Raw genomic sequence first — 26,232 nt, forward strand, 5'->3', positions numbered from 1 at the left:
CAGTGGAATCAGATTCTTCCCAGGGCATTAGGCTGATGAAAGAATTATATAGGAATCAACAGCAATTATTGTTTAAAATGGGATCATCTGTGTGATTTTGTTCTTAATAACATTATGATATTCATTACTTTCAGATTCTATCTCCTTCCTGTTACAAAAATTGCCAAATTAACTTTCAGAAGCAGCATATTTATTCTATTACTCCAGAATACTTAGGTCTGTGAGGTTCTTTTCTTCCTACCAAATTCTAGTGATGTCGAATTCAAACATGAGCTTGCAGGAAACAGCTTAATAAGAGACTGGACAGCATGAAAGAAACTCTGCCCAAGGTTCATAAAAATAGATGGAAAGCACTGACTGCATGAATCCCACAACTGACCTCAAGGTCACCGAGTTCGAACACAGCCTCTGGGCAAGGGGAGCCGATACCTACAATGCTGAACTATGCTAAAGATGGGACACTGAATGCAGGAATGGAAAAAAACCGAACCTTCTGAAAATACACCCAAGCCAAAATACCCAGGTACCAGATTGATAAATCAGAGCTATTTTCCTGGGAGAGAGATCTTTGCTCTTGCTCCAGCACTGTCTGGAATGTTACAAATGCAGTGACCTGTCCCACTTGCCTTGCTTGTGGAACTGGAAGGGGAAAGAGCCTTACTTTTCCATGTGTCTATAAGTACTTACTGGCGGGAACAAATATACTCCAAAGTATTTGTACGTCAGAACTGTTACTTTACATGAAAATGTTAATTTTAAGTGTGAGCTACTCTTTATGAAAAAGCCAGAATGCCAGGACTCAAGTTAACAAGAAAAGACCTACCTTTCAAAAGTCAGAGTCTGAAATTTAACGTGTGGAAGAGGGGCCCATTCTCTAAATCCGTGATGAGATTCCCTGTGGTAAGTGTGCCCTTGCATGACCACAGAGGTTACTCTGCAAACAGCCAGGAGTAAGAAAGCCAGGAATTTGGAGTGCATGATCTTTAGTGTAAAAATCTGTCAAACAAAATTGCTAACGTGCAGCATGGTGATACGTAATAAAAATATTTTAAACTGAAAGGTTAAAAATCACTTAGAAAAATATTTAAAAGTCTGTAAATAAATTTCAGTCAAACCAACAGCCTTGGTATAGTCAAAGGTCAAGTCAAACCAAACCTTGATATACTACATGCACTGCTATCTTACAGTTTTTAGACAGCTCACCAGTATTTTTGCAGAGTTTTTCCTGTGAAGTTCTGCCACTGTGACATCCCTTCTCCTGATGTAATGAGAAATTGTGGAATTATATAAAAAAGCTGCAAGTTCAGGAGTGTCTTGTGGAATAGCAAACTGCAAAGAGAAAAAATGTGAATGGTAATAACATACTTGTACAATGATTCTAACAGATTTACAGATTTGTTCCCTTCTCAGAGGTATTGAATTTTGAATTAACACTGTTTTTTCAATTTAACAACACTGCCACGAGAATATACTGTCTTCAACTAGGAGCATGATGAGTAATAGCACAGCAAGATATTGCCCAGTTATAGGAATTACACTAGATAACGTTTTTTTTCCACTTTTTAGTGGTGTCAACTTCATTGCTGTACTTAATTTTGTTAGACTCTTGGGGCCAGATTCTGATCTCTGTAACAGGATAAATTCGAAGTTGCTGCATGGAAATCTCATCATTAGTTTAGATCAGAATCTGCCAATTGAAATATAATGATTTTACCATCTTTAGAAAGTAAAAAAAAAAATAAAAAATTCTAGCAACACAACCTTTGATCGTTATTTGTTACAGATTTCTTTTGGTAACAATTCAACTTTGTATAATGCAATAGTTTGTTCATTTTAAATCTCATATTAAAATGCCTTCTCTTCAGCTTTATCTTCACAGATTTTTATTCTCCGATTAAAACCTATTTTTATTGTTGGCAGTTTTTCTTTAATTTCTAAGCAGAGCATTTATTGCTTCTGTCAGGAAGCCTCAGAGAATGTCTGGGAACTCAATTGCTATGGAGGAAAAGATAAATTCTAATTCATGACAATCTGATCATGTAAAATCACAATAAAATATATGTGGAAGTTTACAATAAGATCTCAATGGGAACTCGCCTAAACATAGACAAGACTATTCTTTAAGGGCCTCAAATTATAAAGAGCTACATCAGATCCATCTTATCACTTCCTTTAACCTCCGAACACAAAATATCTTAAATTCCTAAAGAAAATGCTTGCAATTGTAAGAAATGTAGCACTAAATAGAAGAGATATAGCTATAAACACACAAAACATTCCTCACACTAATGCTGTGTAGAAGCAGATTTGGAAAATTTGAACCATTCAGCTGATTAAAATTATGAGGCTAAAGAAGCAACTGCTTTGACATTGTTTGAGTTCTTCAGTTAAAAGCATCAACAAAGTGAAAGATACTATAATTTATTAACTGATGAAGACCTCTTAAGCAAAAATAAGAATTTTTTTTTTCTGTTGCTTAATTAGGCTAACAATGTCTTTTTGCAATAAGGAACAGTTCAATAGCTAGTAAATCTCTCCCTCTCAGTGTGATAATGTGGGAATTCTCTTTCCAGGATTCTTTCACCAGCACATATAGCCTTCTTTCACGAAGACAAATTAAAAGAACCACAGTATAATGACATGCCTTTGAAGAAGTCCTCGATATATGATCAGAATTAGCATATATGTAGATTCATTTGAATACTACAAGATTTTTGTATTTACTTATTTTTTTCATAGATCCTATAGATCTTCACTAGTGAATTACTACAGCAAAGGTTTGAAAACAGCACTCTGTGCTTAAGAGAAAACATACATGTCTCCTGCAACAATTTAAAAGCAAAATTTCTTTAGTGGCCTAGATGCTCAGGTTAGAGATATAATTTTATCCTTCTTGAGCCAGTAGCGTGGAATTATACAACTCTGTAGCTATTTTGTATACCACATATTTAGCATATCATACTTTCTTTTAAATGGATTCTCGCTCCCTCCCTTTAACTACAATGGAAATTTCCCCATCAGGGGAAACTGTACTGCTTTCTTCTCCTGAACTTTGTCACCTTGAGCAGACTTCCAGATCTTTCCAGATCTTCGCTTCTCATTTCAAAACCGGTTTAGCTTTCCTCTTTTTCTAGCCAGGCAATACCCTCTGTTGCAAACGGTAACTCCATCAGAAATGTTCTAGAAGAGGACTTGCTGAGGGTGCACTCTATCCCACTGTCAACATCTTTGTCAGAGACATGGACAGTGGGATAGAGTGCGCCTTCAGCAAGTTTGCCGACGACACCAAGCTCGGTGGCATGGTTGACACGCTGGAGGGGAGGGAAGGGATGCCATCCAGAGGGACCTGGACAGGCCTGAGAGATGGGCTCGTGCAAATTGCATGAAGTTCAACCAGGCCAAGTGCAGGGTCCTGCACCTGGGACGTAGTAATCCCAGGCACAAATACAGGTTGGGTGGAGAATGGCTAGAGAGCAGCCCTGAGGAGAAGGACTTGGGGGTGTTGCTGGATGAGAAGCTCAACATGAGCTGGCAATGTGCACTGGCAGCCCAGAAAGCCAGGCGCATCCTGGGCTGCATCAAGAGAAGCATGGCCAGCAGGTCACGGGAGGTGATTCTACCCCTCTACTGTGCTCTGGTGAGACCCCACCTGGAGTACTGTGTCCAGCTTTGGAGTCTTCAGCACAGGAAGGACATGGACCTGTTGGAACAGGTCCAGCGGAGGGCCATGAAGATGATCAGAGGGATGGAGCACCTCCCCTATGAAGACAGGCTGAGAGAGCTAGGGTTGTTCAGCCTGGAGAAGAGAAGGCTCTGGGGAGACCTCATAGCAGCTTTCCAGTATGTGAAGGGAGCCTACAGGAGAGCCGGAGAGGGTCTCTTTGTCAGGAAGTGTAGTGACAGGACAAGGGGTAATGGTTTTAAATTGGAAGAGGGGAGATTTAGATTAGATATTAGGAGGAAATTCCTTACTGTGAGGGTGGTGAGGCACTGGAACAGGTTGCCCAGAGAAGTTGTGGATGCCCCATCCCTGGAAGTTTTTAAGGCCCGGCTGGATGGGGTTTTGAGCCACCTGGTCTGGTGGGAGGTGTTCCTGCCTATGGCAGGTGGGTTGGAACTTGATGATCTTTAAGGTCCCTTCCAACTCTAACCATTCTATGATTCTATGATTCTATGATTTTGCGTAAAAGCTGTTGTACAAGAGGTGCCAGTGACCATTCAAGAGCAACACATTGGATGGTATTATTTTGTCTCTAGACCAGGACTTACACACAGTAATAACAGCTCTGCATAGAATCGTAGAATCATTCAGGTTGAAAAAGACCCTTGGGATCATCGAGTCCAACCATCAACCCTACTCTACAAAGTTCTCCCCTACACCATATTCCCCAACACCGCATCTAAACAACTTTTAAACACATTCAGGGATGGTGACTCAACCACCTGCAGCATGAGGAGACACTGCCTCCGGAAGAGGTTAGCTCCTGCCAGTCATGTTAGTGGATGTACCTTACCCATGTGGCGGATTTTAGCTGCTTCCCTGACAGTTGCCTCACTCACGGTACTACAGTGCTCAGCTACTGAGAATGTGTCCTGTGTGTCACTCTGTATCGTCTATCATAGTTGGAAACCACTGCCTATACCTCTGCTATTTATAGGCACAGGCTCCATAAAATTACTCTTTGCCATCAGTCCGGGAAAAAAGCCCCAACTCGTCAGGAAAAGTCTTCAGCTCAGGTCAAAAGTCCATCTAGCTGAGCCCTCTTCTCATCAACACTACCTTTAGCAGATGGGGGAGGAAGAGGAAGAACAGGGCATGCAAACACAATGCTCGCTCCTAATAACTTTCAGCTTCCAAACATTTCCAAAAAGTATTCAGGCTTCCTGGTCTGCATGAAGTTTTTGTTCATGTATTAATCTTCACTGGACTTCTCTTTTGAAAATTTGTCCAGTTTCCTCTTAAAACCACGTAAACTTTTAACCCTGACTACTTCCTTTGGCAACAAGTTTCAGATATCTAATACCTGTCACCATGAACCACCACTTCCTTTTGGTAGTTTTGAATCTGGCTCTACAGGCTTCACTTGACATTCCAATTCCTGTGCAGGAAGAGGCAGAGAGCAGTCAATCGATCCCCACCCATGCTCTCCCGGCCCCTTCTGCTCTTACCCATCATATTTGTACATAGTCACCTCCTTTCTAGATTGAAGCCTCCTAGTGTCCTGAGTTCTTCTGCAAGTGAATCTGTTCCCTATCTTTGATCAGTCCTTTTGCTCCTCTTTACACCTTCTGCAAGATTTGTAATTTTACTATCCTTTCACATCCTTCATCGCCTTCAGAGAAAGATAAGCTCCTTTTCCTAAGCAAAGGAAATGTCCCTAAATAAGCCTCTTCCCATGTGTGCACAGGTTTATCTTTGTGGAAAAACCAACAGAGCACAAAGGAAACCTTTCTACAGCACAAAGAATTCAGCAATGGGGAGGAATACAGTGCTTTAACTGAAACTGAACAATCTGAGTCATTTCAAAGGGGAAATGCCCAAGCATCCTAAGAGAGCGAGGTTCTGAAATCCAAGAGGAGCCAGGCATATCCTTAGCCTTCTTTGGAAATTTGGAGCCAGGCATCCTGCTGTTTACACAAAAACTGAAGGAAGCTGTCTCTGTATACTCTTCCCATCTGAAGCAACAGATAAACATTACAGATTTGAAACCTGATTTGTGTATTAATGCTGTTCACTGTTTTGAAAACCTGAAATAAGGAAAGGGCGTTTTAATCCTTGCAATAAGGACTGTGCATCTAAAGCCATATTCTGCTAGGACATATGGGCCATTATTTCATTATTACAGGAAGATTTCACACAAGCCTCACAAGAATTTAGTCTTGTTTACCTAACAGATGTAACCATTATCAAGTAGTAGAAGGAGGAGCAAACCCCAAACCTAAAATAAATAAATAAATAAATAAACGACCCCCCTGCCAAAATACATTTTCTGAAAATGCCATTAAGAACTGTGGTGCTATTCTACCCAGGAGCTCTACCCTCCTGACAGTAACGTTCCCATCTCAGCTTCTTTCTTAATTGAAACCTAAACCACAGTGGCTTGGCAGATGGGATGCTGAACTTCTTCTCATGTACTTGCAACCTGATCTGACCAGTGGCTTGGAGATGCTAGGCTTGCAAATACAAACGCAGCAGCTCAGCTTCCTGCTCCTGACCACTTTTGAAAAATAAGTGGAAATGGAGTGGAAAAGATTATTAGAAAAATTCTGTTTCCAGACTTGCTGTGTTTTGCGTACAAACATTTTCTATCTTCAGTTCTTCATCACTCCTTTCCTTTTCCTTCCTCTAGAGAAACTAAATAAAAGGGTGGAATCCTAACCCCTCTCTGGCTTCCTGGGTGAAACACATAAATCTAGCCATAATGTATTTGGTACACATCAGTTTTTCTATATTCTTGTAAGTATATATTGTAGTTCTGTCTCTTTAAGCTAAAGACTTGTCTTGTAGCTCCTGTGGTTGTGGGCAATCCCCTTCACTAGAAAGATGTCTCCACTTTCATCCGCTGTACCAACCCAAACCTCTCCTGGTATGCAAAAGACATATAGCACTTCAAGCATTTGGAACGCAGCTCTCCCTGCAGGATGTTTAACAGGCTACTGGTTAAACTCATGGAGTGTTGTTTACTCCAGAAGTGTCTGGAATCAGTTATGCTTAATAAATGGGCTACCTTGGTTTTGATGGGATAATATGTAGAGCTGTTTTGCTAAATCTTCTGTCTTTGTGCCAAAGCAAGCTCTTTTGGAGGGATCTGTCACCACAAACATAGATCTTAGAACAGGCTTTTAGACACTGGCATATCAACACTTTACTGAGGAGGCCACTACTAGGCTTCCCCTTGTTAGTGTTTCCTCCAAACTCTGAGATCTTCAGCTCTGCTATAAAAGAACGATGCCCATGGAAGGGAGGGCAAAAAACACCTAGGAGTAACACTTCTGAAAAAACTGGCAAGCAATTTTTATCTTTTGCTGGTATGATTGAAATAATCACAGAATAATTTCCAAGGAGAAAAACCAAAATCCTGTCACAATGCTGACAAAGTTGCAACTTCTATGAGTTAACATTGAAGCCATAAAATAATTGTAGGCTATATGAATCCTTTTATCAAGTGGCACTACATGAAAACTTCCATTTCGGGAGTACATGCCATGCAGAATTCCAGTTGATAGTTCGCCTTTGTAGGATATTCAAAGTATGTTTGTTGAAAAATTAAAATCATTAGCACTTTAAGACATGTAAAAAATCTATAGGTTTCTAAAATTACTCCCATTTTACAGATTATACTGTCTCATACTATGTTGACCGTAACCATAATATAAAATATAGCATATGATATTAAAAATATGTATCTTATCATATACTTGGTGCAAGGAAATAGGCCCTGGCAATAAAATATGCTGAGGACTGACTGACTGACTGGCTAAGAAGCAGCTCTGCAGAAAAAGACCTGGCTTAAGCTGCCCAAGAATCAGGAGTGTGTCCTGTCAGCAGCAAGGGCCAGCAGCACCCTGGGCTGTGTGAACAGGAACAAAGGCAATACACTGAGAAAGTGATTACTCCCCCCTGCTCATTAGACCACATGTAGATACAACATCCATTTTTGGATGACCCTCAAGGAAAACCCTGCACAGTTCCATTGAAAAAAATTACCTTGTGTCTAATGGTGCGATACTGAATCAAAATACAAGTTTCTTCTGATAAGAGGAGTACAGAAAACACATACCATGCAACACAACTGTCACACTAGAAACATTATAAGCTACCTATACCTTGCTTTTTATCCAGCAAAATGATCTCAGAGTCATTGTGAAAAATTCCCCAAAAGCTCCATCCCATTGTGAAAAGAAAAAATCAAGCAAAATGCAGACAGGGATGGAGATAAAAAGAACTGACTTACCTTTATTTGCATTGCATTAATAGGGGAGCTCGTTTGACAGTGCAATGGTCCATGTGTCTGAATATGAAGAATATAAAGAAGAAATTCTTCTCGACTGGACACTGGCCAACCGACATGGAGAACTGTATTGTTGATGGCACTTGGTCCTATATTGTGCAGCTGTCAAACAAATATCATCAGTACTTTCCAAGGCAGTAAAAAACAACAAAAACCACAGTAAACACCACTTAGACATTTTCAAATTCTTAGTGTCCACAGCCTTGAAGTTCTTTGGGAAAGATGTACAGATTATTAGTATCATTTTATTGATGGAGAATCTGTGGCAGGTAGGGGGAAAGGAGCTCGCCATGTTAGTCACAAAGCCAGTGGCAAATCTGGGACAACAACCTTTTTTGTCTGACTGTATTCAAAAAATCCATCACCTTTCCCCTTTTTTCATACATATGAAAGACCTGAAATTACCTTAAAAAGTATAAGAAACCCAGCCCAAAACACACTAGCAAAATCCACTATACAAATATATACAATGAACCTTAACAGAACATACTTGAAAACAGTAGCTGAAACTTTAGGACACAAAAGAATCAGACTTCAGGGTGCAGGAATAGAAGGAAGAGCAGACCTTAAACTATTTTTTGTGGTTAAGAACTCTATTTTCAACACTGCTCAGTCAAAATTTCCCCAAAAGGGAAAAAAAGGAACTAGCTTTCCTAAAGCAACATCCCAGGACGTTATTCTTTTCTGGCAAAATGAGTAAAGATAGAAATAATAGAAATTTAAAGATCTGGGCTATTAAAATAGTTTTCTTATATCAGTTTACAATTTGAAAATATCTGATGACCATAGGAAATCTGGATACATGTTAACACTGAGCATGAGAGCTAAAGAAGCAGAACACCATGGACTTTACTCAAAGTTTCTAGAGATGTAAGAACTTCCTTTTTTAAAATGTGTAAAATTTTCGGTGACCGATAAGCTTTATTTAAAACCAAATAAACCCCACTTTCAATCTTACATCTTCTTCAGTAAAGGGTTTTTTGGGGGGTGTTTGAGCTTTTTTATGCTTTGCTGATATCAATAAACCATGAAAGTGTTTAATCACTGTAAATATTTTAATAATCATATATATAGTTCTACAAACAGCCCAAATTCTTCAGACAGGAAGGTTTGTTAGATATTTTTCAGTTTAGAGAAATGTGTTAAGATGAGGAATCAACAAATAGTATTTTGTATTTTACAGTCTGATTCAGTACAGTTTAGCATTGGTCATGCAAATTGTAATCTTACAGTACTGACTAAGCTCAGTTGCTTATATTTTCTTGAGTGCTAGTTTGTGACTTATAATCATATGGGAAGCACTCTGTTCTACCCCCTAGAATGAATGTCATCCATCAGATTCCAAAGGTGGCCTGTATTCCATGCAGTTCGCTCAATGCAATTTTTTCGAACCTGAACCCTTCTCTTTCAATTGAGGAATCACCAATAGAAAAAACCCAACAATATATATATACTTCAAACATTGAGTTATTTTCGACAGAACTATTTCTGAGCAATGAGGTTAACAAGTTACCTATACGTCTACAGTTTTTTGTCAGTTAGCTAAATGTTAAAAGAAACATAATTTTTCCTGTGCACAACACCCACAGCTTTTAATGAGAAACCAGTCATATCACTGAAAATACTTGGCATTGATTATAATGAGCTTTTAAGCACTGTTTCTCGTTCTTTTCAAATACGCAATATCTTTATAGATCTCTTAAATGTCCAAGACAGACTCCTAGCATAAACCAGCATCTCCTTCAACAACATGAACAGATACTGGGGCTGTGAATTCCCAGAATAAATTTGGGTCATGTGCTAAAGTAGAATATTTACATTTGTGGCTTTATCTAGTTGCAGATAAAGACAATTAACCAAAGTCATAAGCATTTCAATGGGAGCAGCAAGAGGTCCTGTGGCAACTTATATAATTTTTACCTCATAGATGTGTTCTACTAAAGGACCAATTTCTTCTTCTTTTGTAGGTTCATCTTTAGGTTCCCAGTTGTGAAGCGGCAAAATAATTGTTGGGGGGTGAGACACTCTATAATATATAAAACAGGTTAAAACAGTAACCGCTGCCAGTGATCGGCTGCATTACCTTTAGAAAAAAATTAAGACCACTATAGGAACTTGAACCCTTAAAGGCTTTTTATTTGGGCACATTCATTAGAATTAAGTAAGGTGAACATAAATGAAGAAGACAGTGACTTAATATCTGACATCTTTATTTCTGTCTGTTATTTTATTTTTCCTTCCCTTCTCTATCTGACCTCAAGAAAGGACCAAGCAGTTTTCTGTTAACGTTTCTATTTGAATCACCAGCATTTTATTTCACATAGAAACTGGAAATTCGTTGGAGGGGTCCCATTCAGATGCCAACTTTAACCTTATTCAGTTGTTGAGAAGTTGGGAAATCAGATCCCAAGAAATTCTTTTAGCATGGCAGGCAAGTTCTGGCACAGACATGTGTCATCTGCTAGTACTGACAGTAGCTCTTGGTGCTAAAAAGGTAAGTTTTACCCTTTCTTTACAAGGGTCAACTGTCACTCAGTTTCCCTGGTTTCCAGAATCTTTAGCTTAAAGAAAAGCCGTAAAATTTCAATGCTTGTTCTGCCAAAGCTGGAAGTTTGTTGACAGAAAACTGTTTAAAAAAGAATTGCTAATGAGTTCTTTTCAGAATATAACATCTGACTAAAACGATGGACTTCTGTCCACCGATGTTAATTTACTCTCCCTTCAGTCTGAACAGAGAAAGCAGATTGTCCCTTGAAGAAGAGAACAGAAGACCGGATGTTTTTGTTGCAAATGCTGACGTTTTAAAATCTTTTAGGAAGAAAAACTATTCTTGCTTCCAGCTCTTATGTCATATACAGTGGACGAAACGCCTGATAGAAGCTTTTCGACAGAACACAGCTTCTCAAAGTAGCAAAGGATCCCAGAGAAGAACAACTTAACACCATCCAGCTAAAGTACAATACTCCATGAAATTTTGAGTATCCTGGAGTACCCTGCTAACTCCAATACTTCCCCAGACTTCAAAAGGCCAGCAGTTTGTATTAAAAAGTATGCCACTGGACAAATTTACAAGCCAAAACAAATAATAAAGGAAATGAAACATATTAATTAAAAAGTCATTTCAGATGAAGTCCTTAGCCTAACTTGTTATGTGTAACAAATGGCCTTGTTTCCAATGAGGATTTTAATTATTAATTGTTGGAGAATATGAACTTTCCCGTGTTTTCGCAAAAGCCAATGGCATTTTTGCAAAAGCCGAGGGTCTCTACCCTTAAGCTACCGCAAAAATTTGCAAACCAGAAATTTCACATAGAAAAAAAGAAGCAGGCATGAGGTTTCAAAAACCAGTGTTTTCTATTACGCTCCCTGTGCAGTGCTTTTCTTATCCACAGAATTACAAAGTGAAAAGTGTAAATGTAGTCATTCCATTAAAATGATTGTAAGGTATGTAAGAACATTTATTTTAACAGATTTTACCATTATTTTGAGGACTCCTGCTATTGACATGAAGGTAGCAAAATTAGGTCAAATTAAATAGAAATCCTCTTTTTGACTATTTTATTTTGCATTTAACTGGGAATATTTTTAACATTTGTGTGATTTATTAGACGAAGATTTTTCCTTGACTTTTAGGTGACAATGATCAGTCAAACAAGAGCGCTGACAAGTAAGATAAAGGAAGTAAAGGAAAATGCTTATGTGGGATATACAATAAGAATTCTGTCAGCTCCAAATCCTCCCAGTCCAAATTACTTCCTTCCCGAATCCCTCATTCCTCTAGTGCTCTTTCAGCAGTGGGAAATAACAATTACAACTATAAAACTCTTGCGTTTTCATAGAAAAAAAAGGGAAGAAGAATAATCAAATCTCAGTTCATTCAGTGGCAGTTGCTCTGATAACTAAGGAGTTATCTTAAATTTCTTTTGAATAGTATATCAAAGAAGCTTTCTTCCTTTCTCATAGAGGCAGTATTTGCACTGGTCTGCTGTGCAAGTATATATGCATGTAAGCATACACACAATTTGGTAACTACTTACTTTTCCTCAGTAAAATGTACAATGATTCCAGTCCCACTTCATGCAACTTTGTGCAGAGAAATAGGGAAACCAATGCAAGGTATTTTCCAGTCCAAATGTGGACATGGTCTCTCTTTTATCTAGGAAATTCTGAGCAAATAGTTCCCTTTGAGCTGTATGCATTAGCATCCCTGAGTAATTAGCAAAATTCTGTCAGCAAAGTTTTTGGGAATTTTCCTTTGTACACGGATGCTGTAGCTAATAAGAAACTAAAAAACTTATGAAGAAAGGAACTGGAAGCCATTCAATTACGTAATTCCTCTGGGTTTAATGACCTCTTTCTTAGCACTGCAGGCAGCAATGCAAGACACTTTTCCCACTTGTGGGCATGCTCTTTTTAAGAACCGAGGACGTTTTGGTCATTTCTTGGGGTCTATCTCTTTACCTGTTACAGAACTTTTCATTAAGAAGAATACGCTATGGCACAGAAAGAACATGATGGAGGCAAAAAGTTTCCGAAAAGTTTGCAAAGAATACAAAACGTTTGTAAGATTTTCTTTTGAAAGGGTTGAGCAACCTCACTGAAAAAAGAATCCAGAATCCACTGCACTGGAAGCACCCCTTACTGAGAAGTTTTGTGCATGTATCCATAATCATTACTTTGGTGGACTGAAACTCCAGCCAGTCCTTAACCTGGGCATCCACCCATCGCAACATCTAGCATTTGGGGCAATTATTTGCTTTAAAAGAACATCCTGCCAATTTCCTCCAGGACGCCAGGGTAGGAGTCTAGATCTAAGATTTTACAGGGTAGTCTGAGATTCCTATCACCTAATTGCATTTTATAGTTTCAGAAACCAAGCTGCATGTGAGAACAGAGATAGAAATATTCATCTTTGATCATAACCTGTGCTTGTTTAGTTCTGGTATCCCTTGTGTCAGTGGACAGGCACCTGCTTCAGACAGAAACGTAAGAAGCCTACAGTAGTAGCTGGTCACCCTCTTGTCATAGCTCATTCCTTATTAATTCTTTCTCCAAAACGCCTCACTCTGTATTAGTATATGCTTTGCCATAAAGTGTTTCCTCTTTCCAGTCACAAAAGCAGCAGGTTCTGCTCTGGTATTCAGAATTAAGTGCTTAAGTGGTTGCACAAGCAAACCCACATACGTGAACAGGCACTTTGTACTAGTAACATCCCCACACAATTTGAATGCCCAATTAAAACGCTGGCTCTGCCTGGTGTTAGGACAATGTGGGATTCTCCAGTGTGCCGCGTTTGCACAGACACTCAGGAGGTTTACTGGAGACCGTGTGGGCAGTCCTGCTCTACGTGACCTAGTAAGCCCTTAGTAGCTCCATCCTGCAAAGCTTCCAGGGGCGAGACTCCCTGGGAATTCTCCCTGGGAACACATTCCCAGGTGTTCTTGATGTATAAAGCGGTTTGGGATTATAATATGTCAACAAAGGATTCACAACATGGGATTATTACATGTGGAAAGACTCGATACAAAAGACAGCTATCATTATGAATTGAAATGGTCGAATACTTACCCTCTGATCTGTACTTGAGCCACAGCACTGATGTTGATACGGAGGTTAACTAAATTGCTGGTGGGATTAATCTTGTTAGAACTGGAAAAGATGTGTATTAGGGTTAAAAAAGGTTATTTAGCAGAACTCTAGATTGTTATAGATACAGCACTGAATACCACAAGGCCTACAATGAGGAACTGATGAAATTGGACATATTACAGCATGGGCTTGCTATTGACACTCTTCAGTCTTGTAGAACGCTGTTATTTAAATTTGATATTATTTGAGCTCATCACATGTTTAATAATATAATCAACTCAAGCTTCCTTACAACAGTCCTATGCATGAATATGATGATATATTTAGCTCAGAGTATCATGTAAATTCCCCCTGTTAGACTTGGCTATCTGTTTGGATAGGAGTATCTTAATAGAATACAAGGGTGTTTCATACGTTGGAGGAAGGCAGAGTTAACTAACAAGATAGGCTTTGTTGTAATAAAATTTGCTTTTATGACTCTCCAAACTTGTGACTTCTGCATGACAGAGCCTCTGAGGAAAAATTACCAAAATAAACTGTTTCTTTACCTTTCTTATTTTCTCCCCTCCCTTATCCAGAGGGTGTTTACACCCTTTAATCCCAATTAGCAGTGAAAGCAGATCCCCATGTTTAAAGCCTAGTGCTCTCACTCATTTTATTGTCTTTTCTTATTGCAAATTCTTAGTAGTAAAGGTAGTTTCTCTTACTTCAAAAGGCCATTCTTATGACTACAGCCCCATATAGGTAAAAAAAAGGTTTGCAGGTTCAAATTCATGAAGACAGTGAAAATAATTACAGACATAGAATTTATTGAGTTATGGGATTAATGATACTAAATTTGGATGCTTTTTTCACGCAAGTGTGGAAGTACTTCCTTGCTTCATGGAGACTAAGTTTCTATTGCTGCCACAGTTTACTGTTATCACATCTGGGTAGCATCAGTCAAATGGAAACATTCAGAGGAGGCCAGCATTCCCAGCAACTGACTCCTGAGGAGTAAAGGGCAACACTGCTTTGATCCAGGCTTTCTGGTTGCAGATTGCTAAAATTAAGAGCAGCTCTAATTTGTTTGTAAACTAATGCAGATTCCCCTCAAACATCATTTGAACTTTTTATGTAATCCTTTATAGCCATTGTTTTGACTACAAAGTAAAAAAATTGCTTAAAGTATAAAAATGACCATACCACTAATTTGTTAGAATAAGCTTTTTTCCAATTTGTATAATGGTACTACCTTCCATAGAGTCAAAATACAGATTTTTGACCGTATTTATTTGGTATTCAAATCTTGTTTGTGCTTTCTGGTATTCTGTAGAGAAGAAAAGAGTTTAAATGTAAGTGCCAGGACATTTCCCTCTCTAGGGGGTATGTAATTGCCTAGCAAAATCCACATCAGAAAAGGAATTAGATTTCAAGACTTAGCCTCTTGCTTATTTCCTATAAGTGACGAACTTGAGTCTTGCAAGCCAAAATATTTATTTTCCATTTGATGTTTTTGAGTAAATTAAAGGTCTCCCCTTTGAATAACTCAGACCAGGACACAAATTCAGACAGGTTCTCTGCTTCCCTTTCTTCCATTTAGGTAATTTCCTTTTTCTGCCATACGGATTTCTGTTTCCTTTTTCTTTTAAGAGTGTTTTACCTGTTCCTTAAGGACATAGAAATGCACACAAACTGTAGTGCTGCTTGGGAAGGAATGTAGGAAGAGGTGAGTTTTAACCACAGAGTACATTCCCTCTGCAAGAACTCTCTTTTTTTTTTTTTTTTTTTTTTTTAAGCAGCATTTTATTTTGATACCAGTTTGTGGAAACTGTCCTTTTTGGTAGACCAACAGATTTTCTCCCTTTACATTTTACTGAGTTATACTCATGGAGGAAGCACAAGATGTTGCTGTCTCCAGAAGTTCAGACTTACTCCTCAGTAAAGCCTTGTCACTTTTTCCATGAGCTACCCAAAAAGCCCTGAACCTCTCCCATTTCACAGCATGAAAAGGGTTGCGACAAGAGCCTCTGATACCCATTTCAAACTGTATTGCTTGCATTAATGACATGACAGTGAACAGTGGTACGGACAGGGGACCTATGAACTGGACGTTCTATCTTGTGTCTCTCTCTGGAGGAGCGTGTGCCCAGGTTGCCATGGCCTCCAGCTCACCAGCCAGACCCCTGGGAGAGGGGCACCTCCTCGTCTTCGGTGGCATTGCTCTGCACTTCCCAAGTTTCTGCATGCCCTTTCCTTCAAGGGTTACATTCTGGAAAGATGACTTAAGCATTTTAAATGTCTCAGTTATTTACCATAATGAACGTGATCAAGGTCCTCATTAAAGGCCAGACATTAGCAATTAAGTCTCTGCGTGTGGGGCAGAGAGGGGCCCATCAGGAACTCCAGTGTATATTTAACGAGGACAGATGGAGCAGAAGCCCTGCCACCTACTGAAAACATCCCAAGTCTGTTCTTGCCGTATCCTAACCCAGTCCGACCTGTGCTTTTCTGTCCCTGCGGAGGAAGCACTGCTCAGCATAAAACAGATGATTCCCCAGCAGTAATATTTCAGCCCCACAAACGCAGAGGAAACTAATGGAAAAATGACACAGGTTCACCTGCAACAAACTGAAGCAGTTTTCTGTTACTAAGTGATCACTGTTCATTAATCCTGAAGTGGAGAACCAAGTGCAAATTTGGCAAATCTGCAGGAGATCCTTGCACCGCTGACCAAAATCAGTTACCCTGAATTTTAACATACTAAAATTCTCAGAATAACTCTGAGACTGATTTTGCTAAAAGCTAACAAGGTTCCAACTCCACAAATCCTCCTAAAGAAAGCTACTATAGGAAAGCCCATGAAATCTTTACTGACACCGAAGAGTTAGAGTGACCTTCTTATATATTAAACTTCAGATATCATCAGGAATTCAGAATTTAAATAACCATACTCTTGATAAAACTTCTAACCTTTTTATTTGCAGCTCAAAATTGATGCTGAAATCTGCATTTTCAAAATGCTGAACAGAAAATCGAATGCCTGTAGAGAACTGGGAAAGAAAGAAAACAGGTTACTAAAAATGGTTTGATCCTTCCATATTGAGAAATCAGTACCATTCAACACTGCGTTTAACAGACTTGTGTAGGATGCTGTTACTTTTTAAAATTAGTATGAAATAATATAATTTAGTTGTTTTTAGGAAAAAATACCATCCTGACTGTGTATGTCACCAGATGGAAAAATTGGCTGAACAGAGGAAAGATCAAGAGAAACAGAAAAGCATACTCCCAAGAACACAGCGGTGGGTCCTTCTTCATCCAGACAGTCTTTGCTTCACTTTGCCAAGCCAAAAGAAAAATAATAGCTGTCTGGCACCTCTCATCCCTGCCTCCATCCATGTATGCCTTTGTCCAGGACCTCCTTCTCCTCCCCTTCTCTCTGTAGCTGTGCATGAGCTGCATGCTTTAGGTGTTGCGGGGCTGACTGATCACCTGTTTTTCTCCTAGAGGCTAAATTAGCAACAGCTTGATGTTTTAGTTTGATTCGGTTTGATTTTTTTCATTGCAGTTTCTGGGAGCCATACTTCAGTTAAGAGGAACACAATTTCGAAGTTTTATTTGCAGTTCAGTTTGTGACCACAGAATATAGAGGGCAAAACACAAAATTCCCCAAAGGGAAGGAGATAAAGGTTTCCACTGGTGCTCCCTTTGTATATGCAGACCTTGCTTCCTCCATCTGATAATTTCCATTTGCTTTGCAAGAAAGGCACAGAGTAAAGCAAAACTAGTTAATTCAGAAGAGGGAATGAAATTGCAGGGCTAACTAAAGAAGGAATATACAACAGCATATGGTGGGGTCTCTGTAACCCTCTTGTTGGACACTGATAACCCCAGTATGCAAGTGGCAGGGGGGCAGGGAGAGATGGCATCTGCCTGTCACATTAAATTAATAAAATGGTACTGCAAAATTTAAATTAATGTTTTTCATTTCCTTATTTCAACTGCACGTGTTTCGAATCTGATAGTTCTTGAAATGTGAATTTTGCGTTGGGCCTGACAGCAAAGTCTACAGCCTGTAATCTTGTACAACTTCTCACTCCCACCCACCTCCTCTGTTGCCTGATGGTAGAATTTCCTGCTAGAGAACTTGCACACTGGGCTTTCATTTTTAAAAAAGGATCGTTACGTATAGCCACACTCTCCATGTGGAGAAACCATCTTCCTGAGAAATTCATCAAAAGGCATTAGGAAATGAGGACATCATTCCTTCATCTTTGCCAGTATCTGACTAGATTACAAGGGGGGCGGGGGGGGAAGGTAAAAGGAAAAGAGCTGTCTGCTTGGAATACTTTCCTTAACATACTTGGGGTAGCATTCCCAGCACCAGGACAGGACACAGCAATGTAAAGTTTTATGTTTGGGACCTAGATTCAACATCACTGAAAAGGAGGCATTTTCCTCTCTGTGTGCCATTTCAGATGTTTAAGCAATTCCTTTTTCCCAAGCATTTTTTTTTTTAAATTTTCATTCAGTTCTCCTTCTTTCCTCGCTTGCAGCGGTGCATCACTGAATCTTAAGCCATCTCCAGAAGGAGACTTAGCTAACATGTTTCAATTGCTTCTTTCAGTTGTCCAATGATGATGAAAGCAATAGGGTCACCATAAACCATTTCTGTTTTAACGTCTTCATTGATGATCTTGATAATGACATAGAGGGCATCATCTGTAAGTTCGCAGATGACACCAAGTTAAGCGGGAGCGTTGATCTGCACGTGGACAGGGAGGCTCTACAGAGAGACCTAGATAGGTTGGATCGATGGGCGAACCTTAATGGTATGAACTTCAACAAGATCAAGTGCCATGTCCTGCACTTGGGCCACAACAACCCCATGCATTGGTACAGGCTTGGGGAAGTGTGGTTGGAAAAGGACCGCTGCCTGGCAGAAAAGGACCTGGGGGTTCTGATTGACAAGCGGCTGAATATGAGCCAGCAGTGTGCCCAGGTGGCCAAGAAAGCCAATGGCATCCTGGCTTGTATTAGAAATAGTGTGACCAGCAGAAGTAGGGAGGTGATTGTCCCCCTGTACTCAGCACTGGTGAGGCCACACCTGGAGTATTGTGTCCAGTTTTGGGCACCTCAACACAAGAGAGATATTGAGGTGCTGGAGTGGGTGCAGAGGAGGGCAACGAAGCTGGTGAAGGGCCTGGAGCATAAGTCGTATGAAGAACGATTGAGGGAGCTGGGACTGTTTAGTTTGAGGAAGAGGAGACTGAGGGGTGACCTCATCACTCTCTATAACTACTTGAAAGGACACTGTAGAGAGGTTGGTGCTGGTCTCTTCTCACAAGCAAACAGCGATAGAACAAGAGGGAATGGCTTCAAGTTGCAACAGGGTAGATTTAGACTAGACATTAGGAAGAAGTTCTTCACAGTAAGAGTGATCAGACACTGGAACAGGCTGCCCAGGGAGGTGGTTGAGTCACCATCCTTGGATGAGTTTACGAGTCGCTTAGATGTGGTGTTGGGGGATATGGTGTAGGGAAGAACTTTGTAGAGTAGGGCTGATGGTTGGACTCGATGATCCCAAGGGTCTTTCCCAACCTGAATGATTTTATGATTCTATGATAAAAGAAATGGCAAGTTCAAAACTTTGAATTCTGAACATTTTAATGTCATGGTTATAGTTACTTTTGGAAGTAAAATCTTTAAGATTAAAAGACAATGCTCATTAAATTAAACAGAATCTGGATAGCTTTCTTGGAATAGAGTTGTAAGCTATTTTTAAGACCACTTTTTGGAGATGATTTTAACAACTATATTGATATTTCCTTTAAAAATATAACATGATTTTTTTAATCTCCGAGACAAAAAATTCCAAATATTCAATTCAGCGTTTCTCTCACTATTTTCACTAATCATGTCTATATAAATTTGCTTCCACTTATAGCAGAAAAAAGATTTGATGAACCAAAGATAAAATTTTACTCAGATAGAGCAGAGGTGAATGGCAGATTTGATGATCTATTACACCCCTGAGGCTTAATCCCTTATTTAATACTGAAACACACTCCTACTGTATGAGCCTAATAAGCTGCAGATGTTGTCTTTGTATGGTTGTATGATTTTGTTAACGTCAATTAGCCCTTGACACTGCTACTAATAATGGGGCAAAGATGCTCGCATGCCCTTGCTGAAAATCCACTGAGGCCAAAGGAGCTGAATTTGCTTGCGCTTGTAACTTAGCAATCACTCAACCTCCTTATTTTAGTAGGACATTCATCTTACCAATTTAATTTTATTTAAAAAACTTCCAAGTCAAGTTAGTTTCATTAAAATTACATTATTTTCCACCTTAGTAACCTCATGTATCTTTGAAATACATGACATTTCTGCAATTATCGATAAGCTTTAATCTGCTATTATGTTAGACAGGACCTAGGAGTATGCTGGGAGACAGAAGGCTAGTTTTTTTTGAAGTGTCTTACAGTGCACAGGAAACATAAAGCCTCTGTGCTCTTGAAGAATCAGTTTAGTACATACCAAGAAATAGGCAAGATCTTCCAAGCCTCCCAGTCTTTGAACCTTATTTCTATTCATTTTGATTAACTTCCAAATTTTTTTACAAGAATTTAGAGTAAAACCTACATCTCACTTGCTAAGTCTGCTGAACAAGCACTAGGAAGCTTGTCAGTCATTTCACATTTCAGTGTCAGAAATAAGTACTTTGATCACTCTTTGCCAGTGAGATGGTATCACAGACATTTATGTTGCATCCTGGGCCACATGGTTTTTTGGTCTTCTTTCCCATTTCTTTTTATCTTCTTTTTTACCTTTTCATCTTTTTTTTTTTTTTTTTTAACCACAAAGGTATTACTGAAAAGGTTAAGTAATTTTTTGGCCAGTAAATGATTTTAAGGTCACAGATTTTCAGTGACAGTCAGATATACCAATTTTGATGACAACAATGCATTTTGAAGACGCAAAGTGTCAGACAACTCTGTAGCCCACTGCAGTAATATCCCATGGTTTATATCACAAAATCCTGACATAACCCTCATACTCAGAAGTTGATTTTAAAGAGCTCAAGAATTCTAGGATTTCGGGGTGCTGGAAAGTCACTACAATGACTCAACAGTTAAGTGGTTTAGGAATGTTAATTTTGACCTAACCCTCCCTTCCCACTCCCCCAGAACTTCTACAAAGAGTCCCTTTCTGACTGAATATTTTGAGAATAACTGATCTCCTGCCAGAGCAGAATTGTTTTGCAAAACTGGAAATGGATCAGAGCAGCTTTCCGTGATTTATTCAATTTGTACAAAGGGTTGGTATTTCGCTGTTGGAAGTACATTTGCCATCATAAGTACGTTTGAACTGAAAAAGCTCAAGTCCTTTCACCTTTACTAAGCTTTCAGGACTGCTGGTTTCAAAGATAAAGTTAGGCTTTAAGCTTTCACTCATTATAATCTAACACTTTTGCCATCTGGCTTTGTAATGCTCTATCTTCATATGCCTTAATTTTCAAGGGCTGGATTCTTTTGTTACAAGCCAGAATATCCTGAAACATGTTATGAACCCTGCTGCTTTATTCTGCTACATCCAAGTTTCTCCTTATGAAGTATTTTGCTTAGGAATCTTTGCTAACAAGGCATTTATGGCAGCCCTGGAGCTTATTCTGAAGAAAACTAGGATTAGTTATGCTGTGAGAATTCAAATGGAGACAGGTGAGAATAGTACTGCTTCAGTGGCCACCAAATAGCATTCCTGATGTCTTCATGCTACTAGCGTTTTGGGTTAAGGATGACACGGAAACAGGGCTTTGGATTCAAAGGGAGGAGTGCGAGGGGCTGGAGTCTAATACCTCCACATGCAGACCTTTCCATTGGTTTTGTTTATGACAATATGCGAACCACAAAGATTTGTTCCCAGCTTGGCATACAATGTTAGTGTCACTTGTGTTTAGTCTTCATTTTCTTTTCAAAACCCATGGGGTTTTATGCTCTCTTTCCTCCCCCCGCACCCCACTACGTGCCAGTCATCCACAAGATTTTTGTCCACTTTTGCCTGTATCTTGAGAATTTGCTTCTGCCATGAGACTAACCAGGAAACCACTTAGCAGATATCTAAATTTGCTGGTTTTATGGTATAAGAAATTATCTACCTTGACTTGAGATTTATCAAGTGTTTCAGCCATCATTGCCTCCCATCATCCCATTATGAACACTCCATTCCTCAGAAATGTTTTCAATTACTCTTACATTTTTGGAGTTTCATTTAGTAAAATAAAACTACAAAACCTTTTAGCCCTCTTCTCTATACTCACTGACTCTAATATCTATCCAGTCAGCCTTCTTAGTGCAATGTCCTTCCCAGAAGATGCTCATAGTACCTCCTTCAGACTTCTAGTTCACAGTAGCTCTACAGAGAAGGATCCTCCCCAGGCAGGTTCCTGCTCCCACGAGGTCCGTTACCTGGAGTTAATTTTTCAACAATTTCCAGCTCTTTCTAATCCCAAAGAGTTTATCTGGTTCTGCTCATGACCATGAAGGCAGATGATTATATGAGACACCTGGTCTCACATTCACTTTCAAGAGCTCCATGACTGATCTGAAGGTAACCCTGTGATCCACAAACTGAGACTTGTTCTAGTCCCAGTCTCCTATCATATGACCCACTTGGTTCTTTTATCGAGGGTCAGACAGTACATGCCTCAAGATCATATGGGGCAAAGAAAACATCCCTCTATAGATAGTCTGAAGAGTGAAATACTGATCTTGCATAGGACAAACCTGAATTTAGCGAGGATTTTGAAAATACTAAGGACATTACTTTGGTTTCTTTGCAAAGCCCCAGGCCCAATATGAAATGCAAAGAGTGGCAGTTTTCAATTAAAAGCTGTTGTTTATTCCTTGAGTATGTTCATGCTCATGACTGCTTCATTTCTATTAGGCCAGCTTTTTACCTAGGTAGAAAAGCTTGGATTATTTGGTTTTAGTTAAATATTCATAGCATTGATGAATTTATGAGCAGCACTAGAATTCCTCTGCAAGGGCATCCATGGAGAACATTCCTGAGTTCCGCACTTCTGGGATTGCCCTGAACTGGTTTGTCATGAAATAGGGACAAGTCACGATAAATGTGGAATGGGGTAACACTTTTTTTATCTCCAAACCTATGTTTAATCCTTATTGGCTGTCCGTCGTCAGTCATTATTCAGTTCCACTTTTTTCTAAAAACGTTATGAACGTTCTACCTTATGTTTAGCAGGATTTATGGACAGCTGTCTTAGGAAAATGTTTAGAATGACATTAATAACTTGAAGGAAAACTCGACTGCAACCACATTTTCATGGATATAAATCATGATATAAATTGATAAAACAACCCATATGCACTCAAGCTAAGAATCAGGCTAAAGAAGCTGTCATTTACTACACGTATCTTAAGCAGAAAGAATACTAAAAGGGAGAAATAAACAAATTACATTATGGATTGGGATACTCACTATACTACTGCAACTTCTGTGACTTAAATAGAATCATTCATTTTCTTTAGAGTAAGTGAAATACAACACAGGTTCTAGCATCATTAATCTTTTAGAACAACAAATCATTAGTTTTTCAGAAGCACAGTTCTGCCTCTTAGTAAAGCAACAATTTCCTGGCCAAGTAAGTAATTTGGTTTAGGTGCTGCTTATTGGGACACATTCTACTAATTTAATAGTTTTCCATTTGCTCTCCTTTAAAATTCAATTAGATAAAAATCAGTAAATGCATCTGGTTTTCCCTTACATTTGCGCCAGCCACCATGGGATTCCCGAGATCACAAACCACCATCCTAGTGTCATTTTCCATCTTGTAATCACAGCTCAGGACACGCAGTGCCTGGAACAAAGGGACACCAACAGGGAGGTCAAAGATCGCAGTGAAATGTACCCCCTTGGGAAAGTGATGCCTTTTGGACTGTGCCATTTCTTTTGATTTCAGACAGCTGCTCAGTGCACTATCAAAACATTTAATGCGTTATTGTCAGGCAACGGGGGAAACCTGATGCCAGGGAAGAACAAACAGGAAAGTTCCCTGGTACCTTAAGAGCCACGATGAGATTACCCTATTTCTCGTTTTAACATCCTGCTTTGTCGTTGGGAATCATTTCTATAGCCATAATGACTCAACAGAGGAAAAATCAGGCAAAACCGAGAGAGGAGAACAGCCCTCACGCTAACTGCAATGGTTGTATTATCCAGCACTAAAGCCTCTGTAGTGAGCTTCTGGCACTGGCAGAACTTTGTTATGGAGGAAGTCCAGAACTTTGTTTTCCAACATATAGTAAAACAGAACATTAAATACTTCTGTAAAACCATAATCTCTTACCTGTGTTTATAATTCAGCAACAAAGGAGATATATTTTCACATTATCAGAAATTAAAGTGTTTTGTTTTTTTTTTTTTACAGCAGTAAGTAAAAAAGTAAAAAACCTTTTTCCGGCAACTACTCATTCAAAGTCCAGTTTGTACCTACCATCCCTGAGGCAGTTTTGTTTGGCAGCTTGGAGGATACACTCATATAATTTCCTTCTAAAGCTCTTAACCTAAAATGTAGCCTATATTTTGTTTTGTATCTTTTTTAACCCTTTAGTCTTTATCGCTAGTTGTTACCATCTGTAAGCAAACCAGACTGGATAAAAAAAGGAACAGCGATACAATAGTGGAAGTGGAACATGAGCCAGCAGTGTGCCCAGGTGGCCAAGAAGGCCAACAGCATCCTGGCCTGTGTCAGGAAGAGCGTGGTGAGTAGGACTCGGGAGGTGACTGTCCCCCTGTACTGGGCACTGGTGAGGCCCCACCTCAAGTGCTGGGTCCAGTTTTGGGCTCCTGACCACAAAAAAGACATTGAGGGGCTGGAGTGGGTCCAGAGAAGGGCAACGGAGCCGGTGAGGGGTCTGGAGAACAAGTCTTGTGAGGAGAGGCTGAGGGAGCTGGGGGTGTTCAGCCTGGAGAAAAGGAGGCTGAGGGGGGACCTCATTGCCCTCTACAACTCCCTGAAAGGATTGGGTAGCCAGGGGGGGTTGGTCTCTTCTCCCAAGTCACGAGCAATAGAACAAGAGGAAATGGCCCAAGTTGTGCCAGGGGAGGTTCAGATTGGATAGTAGGAAAAATTTTTACACGGAAAGGGTTATTAAGCATTGGAATGGGCTGCCCAGGGAAGTGGTTGAGGCACCATCCCTGGAGGTATTTAAAAGACGGGCTGACATAGTGCTTAGAGACATAATCTAGTAATGTGGTGGTGGGGTTTGTATGGTTTTATCTTTTTTTTTATCAGAGTTAGGTTGATGGTTGGACTAGATGATCTTAAAGGCCCCTTCCAACCTAGACAATTCTGTGATTCTGTGATTCTAAGTTAGGAGATACAGAGTAAGACAAAACAACAACAACATGTGGAGTTTTTTTCCGTTTTCCTCTCAGGCATATTCAATAAAAGAAAATACTTCCATATACATGCAGAAGTAAACTGGCTTTGTAAAAGCAGGATGCAGCTAATTGTTGCTATAAGGCTCTCCCACTACCCTTCCTCTCATTTGTGATTCTCACCGATTAAGCAATACGTGCAACGTCATGCTCTTTATATAAAAAGACCTGGGAAATCTCCAGACCACGGACTACCAATTCATTCCTATCTGTAAAAGCCAGCATGGACATGCTGATTTTATAATTTCCTGAGATTAAAAGAAAAGACAGGGCATGTCCTAAGAGGAGCCCATGCCCTCAGTACACACCTCACTGTACACTGGCACTTTTACAATTTGCTAGGAGGAAACAAAGCCTGTTACACAGCACGTCCAGAGCCCCAGCAGCCTTCCCAAACCTCTCTGGGGTTGGGAGTGGGGGGATTTTTACACACTTTCCAGCTGCTTAATTAGAGGAGGGAAGCAACACATGGGAGAAGAGAGGGTGTTAACACAGTTGAAATCAAACTTGTCTGGAAAACTGCTCATTTTAACTTGATGTGTGGGGTTATAGTTTTGATTTTGTTTTGTAGGGGAGTGGAAACTGAGGTCTAAATGTTAGAAAATAAATATTCATCTATATTTGATGCTCTGCAGTTTCTTTATTGATGCTGTATCACACACCAGTAGAGTAAATCAGCCCTTATCACACATTTTTTTGTCCTTCAAAGGCTGAACAAATTGAAGAGCTTTCCAAGTAGGTTTTCTGCAATTTGGAGGCTATGCTCTTAGACTGAAAATGATTGACGGCACAGAATTTATATGACCAGCATCACAAAAGCTCATTTGTGCAGCATAAAGACGTGACAAAGGGTCAGCTGTGGTAGAATTTCTTCAATACTGAGATTTATTGCATTTTTTTTTTTCACTGATCACCTTATTGAGGATGTTGAGTACAGAACAGGAGAATTAAAAGCAGGCAGGAATCAAGCAAGAGCAGAGACTCACACCCAGTGTTGTCAGTATCACTGAGTTCATACGTAGCTCAGCCAGATGGAAGGTTTTGCCACAAAATCCTTCTACCTGCCACTGGCAGCAATTTATATTTTTATAGCAACACATGGTCTTTTTGGCAGTCCCCAGCAGAAGCAAAACCCCAACAATTAACACGTGTGCTCCCAGGGTGCATTTTAACTAGAAAATGATTG

General features: G+C 39.6%; 1 protein-coding gene across 1 annotated transcript in view; it reads right to left on the minus strand.

Moving 5' to 3' along the window:
* The window catches only part of ITGA8 (integrin subunit alpha 8), a 115,005-nt gene that overhangs the window by 25,226 nt on the left and 63,547 nt on the right, over nt 1–26,232 (minus strand). The window contains exons 21-26 of the mRNA XM_074157027.1: nt 23,371–23,463; nt 16,554–16,633; nt 13,581–13,661; nt 9,933–10,038; nt 7,956–8,114; nt 1,204–1,329 (exon numbers count right to left, since the gene is read on the minus strand). Of these exons, the coding sequence (XP_074013128.1) occupies nt 1,204–1,329; nt 7,956–8,114; nt 9,933–10,038; nt 13,581–13,661; nt 16,554–16,633; nt 23,371–23,463 (645 nt within the window). The remainder of the gene's footprint in view (nt 1–1,203; nt 1,330–7,955; nt 8,115–9,932; nt 10,039–13,580; nt 13,662–16,553; nt 16,634–23,370; nt 23,464–26,232) is intronic.

The sequence above is a fragment of the Numenius arquata genome, chromosome 12 (genome assembly GCF_964106895.1).
Source record: "Numenius arquata chromosome 12, bNumArq3.hap1.1, whole genome shotgun sequence".
Taxonomy (NCBI): Eukaryota; Metazoa; Chordata; class Aves; order Charadriiformes; family Scolopacidae; genus Numenius; species Numenius arquata.